The sequence below is a fragment of the Penicillium riverlandense genome, assembly GCF_028828495.1.
Source record: "Penicillium riverlandense strain IBT 135883 chromosome Unknown utg000009l_segment0_segment0, whole genome shotgun sequence".
Taxonomy (NCBI): domain Eukaryota; kingdom Fungi; phylum Ascomycota; class Eurotiomycetes; order Eurotiales; family Aspergillaceae; genus Penicillium; species Penicillium riverlandense.
Genome location: NW_026643200.1, coordinates 753,773 through 763,851, shown reverse-complemented (window position 1 = coordinate 763,851; position 10,079 = coordinate 753,773). Strand labels below are relative to the sequence as shown.

General features: G+C 52.5%; 5 protein-coding genes across 5 annotated transcripts; 3 read left to right on the top strand and 2 right to left on the bottom strand.

Moving 5' to 3' along the window:
* Positions 1–169: 169 nt before the first annotated feature.
* On the top strand, positions 170–1,004 carry N7474_010580 (uncharacterized protein; the record flags this gene model as incomplete). Its single annotated transcript, XM_057201990.1, has 3 exons — positions 170–313; positions 364–468; positions 525–1,004. The coding sequence occupies 3 exons, from the start codon at positions 170–172 to the stop codon at positions 1,002–1,004; spliced, it is 729 nt and encodes a 242-aa protein (XP_057048261.1).
* A 1,039-nt stretch (positions 1,005–2,043) lies between these two features.
* On the top strand, positions 2,044–2,791 carry N7474_010579 (DUF3245 domain-containing protein; the record flags this gene model as incomplete). Its single annotated transcript, XM_057201989.1, has 2 exons — positions 2,044–2,225; positions 2,302–2,791. 2 exons carry the CDS (start codon positions 2,044–2,046, stop codon positions 2,789–2,791), a joined length of 672 nt encoding a protein of 223 aa, XP_057048260.1.
* Positions 2,792–3,517: 726 nt separating this feature from the next.
* Positions 3,518–5,473, bottom strand: N7474_010578 (heat shock factor family protein; the record flags this gene model as incomplete). Its single annotated transcript, XM_057201988.1, has 6 exons — positions 3,518–4,299; positions 4,350–4,419; positions 4,473–4,816; positions 4,872–4,939; positions 4,990–5,088; positions 5,160–5,473. The coding sequence occupies 6 exons, from the start codon at positions 5,471–5,473 to the stop codon at positions 3,518–3,520; spliced, it is 1,677 nt and encodes a 558-aa protein (XP_057048259.1).
* A 538-nt stretch (positions 5,474–6,011) lies between these two features.
* Positions 6,012–7,716, top strand: N7474_010577 (F-box domain protein; the record flags this gene model as incomplete). The annotated part of the gene is made up of 4 exons (XM_057201987.1): positions 6,012–6,088; positions 6,141–6,306; positions 6,372–6,754; positions 6,813–7,716. The coding sequence occupies 4 exons, from the start codon at positions 6,012–6,014 to the stop codon at positions 7,714–7,716; spliced, it is 1,530 nt and encodes a 509-aa protein (XP_057048258.1).
* A 260-nt stretch (positions 7,717–7,976) lies between these two features.
* N7474_010576 (succinate--CoA ligase (GDP-forming) subunit beta) lies at positions 7,977–9,581 on the bottom strand (the record flags this gene model as incomplete). Its single annotated transcript, XM_057201986.1, has 5 exons — positions 7,977–8,997; positions 9,054–9,153; positions 9,209–9,281; positions 9,356–9,442; positions 9,528–9,581. The coding sequence occupies 5 exons, from the start codon at positions 9,579–9,581 to the stop codon at positions 7,977–7,979; spliced, it is 1,335 nt and encodes a 444-aa protein (XP_057048257.1).
* Between the last annotated feature and the right edge of the window lie 498 nt (positions 9,582–10,079).

The window sequence follows — 10,079 nt, the reverse complement described above, 5'->3', positions numbered from 1 at the left end:
TACGTGCATGAATAAGTAGGTTGCGTATCCAAGCGCACATGCCATTGGACAATCCGGCCACTTTCAATTACATAAGCACAAGGTCGTCAATTCCCGACAAGCTCCATCCATTTTTTCTTCCCCAGAGGTCTAGGAAAGAGAAGACGATTCTTCGAGTCTTTCCTTCCTGATGGCTGACCGCAGCTTGGCGGTCAGGGCGGTGGCGGCGACGTTTGTATCGATTGCTTTCGTCGCGGTTTGTCTTCGGGTATACTGCCGATCGAGAGTGGTCAAGAGTTTTGGATGGGATGATGGTCTTATGGTGGTGGCCATGGTATAGTGTTTCACTGTCTCTGCGAATAGTGCTAAGACTAATTGTGGTAGCTCTTTTATATCATGTACTCCGGAAGCATGATTGGCGGAAGCCTTTATGGCACCGGGAAGCGATTCGAAGATATAACCCCGAGTAACGCTCTCATGGCGATGAGAGTAAGAAGTTATCAGCGTTTGACCATAATGAACCTCATTAGCTAACCTCCTCCTAGTACTGGTGGCTTTGCGAGATTGGGTACTGCTTCTCTTCCGTCTTCTGCAAAGCCTCCGTCTGCGTCTTCCTGCTCCGAATTACCGTTCGCCGCGTGCACAACTGGATCCTTTACCTTGTCATGTTCTTCACCGTGGCAACAGGGCTATTGTTTATGTTCCTGATGCTTCTGCAATGCCGGCCTCTTTCATTCTTCTGGACCAGAGTCGGCCCCAATCCTCCAACAGATGGCTCATGTATAACCATGGACGGAATTATCGCAATGACCTATGTTTATAGTGTTTTCGCCGCCATCTGCGACTTGACAGCTGGTATTCTTCCCATCTTCTTGGTTTGGAACTTGAACATGGATTTCAACCTGAAGGTTGCCGTAGTCGGCATCCTCGGCCTTGCTTGCATGTCAGTCTCTTTTGGGCCCACAGAACTTCGTTTTGTCTCTCTAATATGTCTGGATTGGTTTCTAGTGCAAGTGCTGCAGTGATTGCTCGATTTCCATTTGTTCAGACCTTTGCCGAACGGGAATTTTTATGTACTGCTGTCCCTTTTAAGTGGCGAGTGCCGTGTTCGATGCATACTGACCATCCTTGAAACCATACAGATGCCACAGTGGAAATTGCTGTCCTGTCAAACGTGGAAAATGGACTTGGAATAACAGCCGGCAGCCTCGCGACCCTCCGCCCTCTCCTTCGCCATATCAAAGGGGGAGTTTCATCTACAGACCACTTAAGTGGATCTACCAATGTCAACTCGGCGCGGCGAAATAATCAGCCAAATGGGCCATTCGGGCTTGTAGAAAGACGAGGCAAACAGGCAAATCAAATACAAACGACTACAGTGGGCGATTTTCATCGGTTGGATGATCTGAATGGGAGTGAAGAGTTCCTCAGGCTAGACAGCGCGCATAAGTTAGAATCCGCCACTGAACGGAATTGAGCTTAGGCCAGCAAAAGTGACAATAAGTTTTAATCATACAGCGTGACAATATCTTCACTTTCCTGAATCACCATGAATTCCTATGGACGTCTACCACTTGGGTATAGGAAAATCTTCAGTGGGTTATTGATGTGCCATGTCAGATCCACCAAGACTCCCGATCTGGCCATGACAAGGATTTTTGAAATTCTCGGCCCTTAGATCCCAATAGTCTTCGTCATGACCTTCCTCGCCCATCGTCGGCATTGCTAAAGAAGTGCTAGACAGTGGTTGGCTCTTTCTTCTCGACGTAAACCAGCGCCCCGAGCCGGCTTGCGGTATAAGCGGACATTAGTAAGAGGAAGGCGACCTAGATTATTTGCCAACCATCTGGATAGGACGTTGTATCTTTTGTCTAGTAGTGACGAAGCACAATATATAGATCATTAATATTCATGATAAGTTTTTCCACCTAGCGTTGTGATGTAAACTTTTGTCCTACATACTAGTACTTATACATCGAGCGGTGAGACATTCCCCCACCGCCTCGAGTGTCCCGCCAAAAAAGTCCCCCAGCGCAGATGAGATAAACCTCCCAACCAACGACAATGTCAATCTCCAAACCAGAGTCAGACGTGATTCTCAATCGTGCCAACGTCGCCCTCGCACGCAGCCAACGTCTCGTTGCATCATGGCTCCCCGCACAAACAGATGAGGAGCTCACCCACGTCAAGTCCGAGGAGGAACTACAAAAAGAAGAGGATGAGATCTTTACTGCAGTGCCTGAGACGTATGTCTTCTTTGCTTTCCTTTGTTCATATATATCGTCATTTCGAATTGCTAACAGGGACTTTTCGAACATGCAGGCTAGGAGTCGGAGCCCCTCTCCCCGAAAAAGCTGCCGATGGAAGCTGGAACCGCACCGAGCTCGGCTCCAACGATAAGCTGCGCAAGCAATTGCTGGGCAAGAATTATGACAAGATTATGAAGGCGGCTGCGGCGAATCAACCGCTACCTTCAAGGACTAGTCCTATGGTTGCGAGGAATAATACGACATCTTCTGCGGGACAGGTCCAAGGTACCGGGAATACAGAAGAGGAAAATGACGAGGACGAAGAGGAAGGGCGTACAGCACTGGTGGGCAAGAAGAAAACCAATAAAAGGAGAGGAAAGGACGATACGAGCCAAGACTTGGCACAGGATCCCGCTGCGGGGGATGCTGAGAATAAGGCAACGCCTGCTGCTGCGGTCCCGCCGCCTTCTTCTCGTGCTGCATCCTCCAAGGGCAAAAAGAAGGCTACGAGTTATTTGGATGAGATCTTGGCTGAGAGGGCCAAGAAGAGGAAGAAGAGGTGAATAATGTGATGGCGTTGAATTCTCACTTTATCATCTCACATTCCTGGGCTTCCCAAGGCCCTCCTCGCCTGCAAGGACGATGCGATCTGGGGGACCCCCAGTCCCAATCCGGGAAATAGTAGTTGCCTTGCTTCAGTTGAACCCGTCCGTCACCTACGACCGACGGCGGGACTAGTTCCGAATAACCGGAGACAGCCCTTCCAGCTACCATCTCAACAGCATGGCCAACCTCGTATACAGACGACCATATTATGTATGGAATTTAACAGTTCAATTCCCCACGATCTAAATGCCTCAAGATTGATTTGTTTTTGCTCCGCCGGACCCAAGGGTATATGATGTTGCTGTGATAAATAAAGTATGAACCCAGAGCCGCGACATTTCTCGTAGCAGTGTGCCTCCTCTCATCCATCTCCCACCATCCACTAAAACAATCGGATATAAAAAAAAAAAATTGGACATCTACAAAAAAAAAAGTGGGCGCGCAGAAACAGAAACCGGAGGCCGTCAACGCTCTCCACAAAAGGGACAGCCAGATTACACTGGCCGTGGGCTGCGTTTCAATTGTACAGGTGGAGTCCAAAGAGAAAGAACAGGGGAGGGAAGGGGCAGGATATAAAAACCCTCATGGTCAAAAATCGATCGAGGGACGTAATATATGGGTGGTGGGCAACGACTGTACCTGTCGTATGCTGAAGATTGCTCGATTATTGTTGACGTGCCCGTTCATTCAAGTCGTTTCCGCTTGCGGTCGTCCGACATGTTCTGGTCCTCATCAGGCCGTTCCGCAGTATCGGCAGGGTTGAGCAAGGAGTGAACATTGCTCGCCATGCTCGAACGGCGTGTCGCCGGCAGCGAGGAATCCTGCCGTGCGAATCGAGAACCTCCAAGTGACCAGCCACCGTCTACGCCAAGCAAGGACGGGGAAGATTCGATGTTCGTCGGCGGGGTGGCATGGCGGGATCGGTCTTGCAGTCGCCGGGAACCACCCATTTCGTACTGAGCCAAAACATCTCGAACTTGCTGGTCACTAGAGGTTGGCACTCGGTGCGGAGATGGAGGCCAAGGGCCAGGACCGGCGTTGCCCAGAGGGAGAGGAGAAGTGCCCGACGGGGGCCAGCCGTGTTGCCGAATGTCGGCAGAGGTATGTCTGCGGGCAAGGTTAGGTCCTTGTGGGGTGGAAACAGACAGAGGATGCGGCATTGCTTGTTGTTGCTGTGGAGCAACCGGGGGGGCCTGCGGTCGATTATAAGTTGCTGACGCATTGGGGCCACCAATCGAGCCATAGCGGCGAGGAGATCCTGCGAGATGCGGCGGAACGGGTGGCCGGATCATGGACTGTCGGCGGCTGTCATCCTGCGGCATTTGGCGAGGTGAGAGAGGCGGTCCGGGTTCGACGGGCATGTTGCCAAAGTACGGTTGGCGTGGAGGCATGAGCGAGTCTTGCGGGGTTTCGAGAGCGCGGATGTTGTCGAGATGCCTCTCCACTTCTCTTTGCATGTTGGAGACTACTGCACTGTCAATAAAATACCAAATCAATGGGAAGAACCCGACATACCATCACGATGTAGAGGACTTTCCCTATCGGGGACGACAGCTAGAAGAAACCGCGAGATCGAGTGCGTCCACTGTGATTGACGATGTTAGCAAAAGCCTCACATCCAGACCAATGCGAACTTACGTGATAGCATTTGGTGAGGCTCTCGGCCATGCCCTGGCACTTCGAGTTCAACGCCACGTTACCCTCCTCGGCGCGCGACAAACGATTGTGCATGTCGTATAGCGAGTGCTCGAGACTCATCAACCGGGCCTCCGTCGCATCAGGAACCGGCTCCGCTGGTGTACCAGGCTGCGATACTGCGGTTTTGTGGCTAGGGAAAGAGTCCCGGTGGATTAAAGCATGCCTGGATGCTCGTCGTTTGATCTCTCGTAGCCCGACCAGGTCGCCGCGTCTGAAATTGCCATTCCCATGCTTGAATTCCCACAGGGCAGAATCCGGGGACCCTGTATGGAACACATCGCTCACTACGGGCATGGATCAGCAAATAATGGAGCAAAGAGATAGAGGAAGCAAACGCACCTTTATGAAACCCATACATATTCAGCTGGCGGACGAACGAGGAGATATTGGTGTGCTTGAAGTACTGACTGCCGGGGTATCAGCAAAATCAAGGGGTTTTCCGGGACAATGGACTAACGCTAGGACTTTGGAAAACTCCGAGGTCGGGGACATGACGAAGCTATCGTTGGTGCTCGACCAGGAGATGAGATGCTGGATACTGGTGTCTTCTAACATGCTGCGGCGATTGTAAGCGGACTAGACCGGGCGCACGGGCATCTGACGCGACAATATAGGGGGGAACCGTACTTGTAGAGCTTATGGATGAAGGCAGTCTGCACGACCTTGGGCTGCTGAGCTGCCGCAGCAGCTCCGATGGCCTGGTTGGGAGCATTGGTATTGGCATCCACCGAGCCATTGGTAGCAACTCCCGGTCGGTCGCCATCGGAGCTGCCATGTGCAGAGGCACCTCCTGCCGACACAGACGAGGCAGCCATCTCTCGCGCGGCAGCGGAATGCGGCCCGGACGACGAAAGCACCGGAAGATTGCGTGTATAGCCCGGGGCGAGTGCAGGCCCGGCGACAGGGTTTCTCACGGTTGGAGGGTCGGCGAAGCTGTTCATTTCATGCGCAAGAAGAGGTGTAGAAGAGGCGGTGGAAGCGAACCCGCGAGAGGCCACCGGGGGAGTGGTGGCGGAGACGAGGAAGGGGGTCGGACGCGATGGCCGTTTACAGCTCGTGCGGGAGGAGAACGTGGGATTCTCGCGGGAGCCCAAGCCAGGCGCAGATCAAGACGCACGAGGGATCGGGAGAGTCATTGCGCGATCGAAAAATTGGATGGCAGGGGTGATGGGAGGAAAGGGAGAGTCGAGGAAGAGAAGTTGAGAGTAGGTGTAAGAGAGAGAGAAAGAGAGAGAGGGAGGGAGGGAGGGAGAGGGAGTTGCAGAAGGGAAGAAGAGCTGCGAAAGCTGCGGGGAAGGGGGCGAGAGCTGAACAGGCCCAGCAATCGGGTCGATTATTACCTCTACCTCCTGTATAACCAACTAACCAGTGATTTATTAGGTCCAAGGTAGTTATCGTGTAAGGTCATCGGATAACTAAGGATATGCCTCTCTTCTCTTTCTCCTTTCGTTTCCTTGCTCCACCCTCCAACGGACTGCCATGGAGCCAGACCCCAACGTTCAGGCCATCATAGCCAGTTTCAGCGCTCTCAGCTCAAATCAGGCGCGTCAAGCTGCGTATGAAACACTCTATCTAGTTGGCGACTATCTGCTGATCAGCCATCCGCAGGTACTCTGGCATCCTGGATCAGCTCGTTCTGGATGAATGGCGCGAGGTGAAGGACCGCATAAATCCCCGGATCTTTCAACGCGACTTGGTCGGCAGCTTGCCTCTAGAGATTGTCGCTTTGATTGTCGAATACTGGGAGCTAGTCGATATCATTCTCTTTCGCAGGGTATGGTCACTGTATGTCCTATCCTGCCTGTTCCAGCAGGCTGACATGCGACTACCGACGTACAGGTTTCGAAGCGATGGCAGGAAGTGCTTTCCTCCTCGATAGTCTGCCGTGCTGCTTATCGGGCCAATACAGGCACCGATGTGTCCTCAATACACTCGCCTTGGCAGTTTACCAAACTCCTTGAGAAGAGAATTCGACAAGAGCGCGGCCGGCCAATCATCGGAGCACACATCAAATGCGCTCAAGTAATACCTCCTAACGTTGCGTCAAAAGCGGTGTTCAATGATGGAGTCTTGGCCTGGATCGAAGAGGAGACCGAGTGCGCCTCTGTCGCGATCATAAACCTGTGGACGGGCAAGCAAGATCGGTTTATGACTGAAAATCGAGATGAACTGCTACTCATTCGGGTCTCCAAAGGGTTTCTAGCGGCTCTCACCATTCAAGGGTATGTTGCTTTCCTTCTATAACTTGGGTACCTTCACGATCTCATAAGGGACTGGCAGTTACTGTCATGTTTGGAACCTTGACTCCCACGAGGAAAAATCCTTCCGACTGCCTTCAACAGACGCTCATTATCACTTCCTCATCAATGGGACCAAAGTTGTTATCGGCTTCGAGAGCTACTTGGTCCACTGGTGTTTCAATTCCGAGGTCACTCGGCAAGTTGAGACTGGGTGTAAGGGCCAACTGGTCGCATTGCACGCTCCGGAAGATCGGATCACGGTGGCTAGTTTGGAGACGAAAAACTTTGAGTTCAAGTTCGACCAGACCTCTAACCTTCAACTGCATGTCCAGAAATTCTCAATCAACGACTCCGGCACAGTCTCCTGCGTGCTCTCACGACGCCAGAATATCTCCTTAGACACACATCTCGTGGTTCGATACCTTGATTTTGGAGAGATAAAAGATGAGACCTTTGGCGGGTATCAGAGCACCACTTTCTTCGAATATGTCAACGAGGAGACTGATCAGGAAGGTTCATGTTTTCTTTCTCTTGAGCCTGATGGGGACACGATCAGCTTTGATCTCCTTCCTGGCAGATTAGGCTCCTCTTCAGTGTTTCCTGTACACAGTAACCTGGCATACTCTCGATCCAACGATACCAAACGGATATGTATCCTCAAATCCATGCTTTGGAAGCCTGGTGTACATCGATACTCTATGTGCGGTTCAGGCCTCCCCGGGGAGAACTACTCGATGTGCGCAGACAGTGATTTCGTTGTGCTTTTCGACCAGTACGGTCTGCAGATATGGGCCTTTGACGAAAAATGGGTGCCTCCGGAAGTTCCAGGCTTGGTGGTCTGGCGGCCTGGCCGAGACATGAGCGGGAGATGTTACGGGAAGAATTCCGTTCGGGAACACCGGCAGGGGAGAGAACAACCAACCGAAATAGAAGACCATGTATAGGAACAGACCATGACTGGCTATCAACATCATTTATTATGGCGAGGATCCAGAATAGGAGACATTCCTATCATCTACGGGCAAGCAGTTAAACAATCAAACTCGCACATCCCCTTCCAATTAGGAAATGATATAGAAAAAAAAACCCCTAGGAACACACAAGAATACAGTGACAAAAGAAAGATAATGACACAAGAACGGCCGGGATTCAAAACAAGGATTTCTAGTATGTGGTGTCACTGCAAATCACGAGTGACTCGTCCTTAGATGCCCAGGGTGAACTCGACGCCAACGTCGATATCCCGGGCCATCTTGACGACCTTGGAGAATTGGACGGACTTCTCGGCGGCGTTCTGGAGGTCCTCGATCGAGAAGATCTTCAGGCCGGACTCGTTGATCAGCTTGTGAGCCTGTTCCATGTTGGTGCCCTGCAGACGGGCCACAATCGGCGTGCGGAGACCCATGTCCTGCACGACGTTAATCAGACCCTGGGCAATGGCGTCACAGCGCACGATACCGCCGAAGATGTTGACGAAGACGGCAGACACCTTGGGGTCGCTGGTGATCAGCTCGAAGGCGCTCTTGATAGCCGCCGGGGTGGCACCACCACCGACGTCCAGGAAGTTGGCGGGGCTGCCGCCGTTCAGCTTGATGATATCCATGGTGGCCATGGCAAGACCGGCGCCATTGACCAGGCAGCCGATGTCACCGTCCAGCTTGATGAAGTTCAGGCCGTGCTCGGCAGCCTTGACCTCATCAGCGTCCTCCTGGGTGGTGTCGCGCCACGAGAAAGCCTCCTGCTGGCGGAACTCGGCGTTGTCGTCAAAGCTCAGCTTGGCGTCCATGGCCAGGACCTGGTGGTCCGAGGTCTCCGACAGAGGGTTGATCTCGATCTGAGTAGCATCCCGCTCCATGAAGCACTTGTAGAGGTTCTGGATGGCCTCCTTCGCCTCCTCGATGCACTGTGAAGAGAAGCCCAGGTCGGTGGCAATGGTGCGCGCGATGTCGTCGGTGACACCAACGTTGATGTCAATAGGGGTGGTCAGGATGGCGTCGGGGTTCTCCTTGGCGACGGTCTCGATGTCCATACCACCCTGCGACGAAGCGACAATGACGGGGGACTGGGTACCACGGTCCATGAGGACAGCGAGGTAGAATTCACGGCGGGCAAACTTGCGCTCGCAGATGTACACTGAGTTGCAGATACGGCCACCAGCACCGGTTTGCTTGGTGACGAGCTTGTGGCCGATCATCTGTTCGGCGAACATCTTGGCCTCGGTGGAACTGCAGCACGGCACAGTCAGTAGTCTTTCAAGCACCATCGTCGAAATCCAACTCACGAGTAAATCACCCGGACACCGCCCTTCAGACCATTGTCAAATGTACCCTTACCACGGCCACCAGCCAGAACCTGAGCCTTGATCACCATGTCATCGTTTCCTATTATCCCTGTTAGCCTGGGGCGCGGCGAAAACAACAGGCAGGATAAGCATACCGATCGACCGCGCAACGGCCTCAGCCTCTTCGGGAGAGCGAGCAACCTCGCCCTTGGGGACACCAACGCCGTACTGCCACCTCCGTCAGCAACAAATTAGGGTTAAAAGAATCTGCGACCGCAAGATTCGACGAGGGTTGTACGTACAGACTTCAGGAGCCTGGCGGACAAGTATTCGTGGATAGAGAGGTTGCGCTTTTGCTGCAGAGCCAGTCTGCTCTGGACGGAGGACTCCTGGGGTGCAAGTTGGCGTCAGTAACGATCATCTACCGAGACGCGGCCCGATAGACCAAACGGCTCGGGAAGAATAGATTCTCACCGTCGCGGCCCTGAAAGCGGCAGCAATTGGTCTGCTGCGAGCGAGCTTGAACATGATGAATGATGAAGAAGGAGAGGAGAGTTTGAAACAAGGGCGGTGGTATAAGGGGCCCTTTGGGGTTGTTTTGGGGGGAGGGAGGAAGATGATGATTCGGGAGAACAGCTTTCTTTTTCACGGCTTCTCGGGACGATGGCTGTGGCGGCCTGAGGCATCACAAGTTGGGCGACCAGATAGCCAATCAGGGGGGTGCCCTGGCCTGACTCAGCGGGTCCATCGGGCGTAGCAGGAAGAACAATGACGGCGGTAGAGATGCTATGGAGTGTGGCTTCTAGTATATTACAGGGATAGAAGAAGAGGAAATGGGCCTAAAATGTGCTTAAGTGTGCATGGAGAAAGATGTACAAGGTTTTTCTACTTTTCTTGTCTGATATATATATCTCTCTACTTGTACTCATGGGGATATACATCTGTTGACCGTCGATAAACAGTTATCCTACGGTATACGGTGCTAGAAAACATATACCAACACAGCAATATAAAATAAAGAGTACT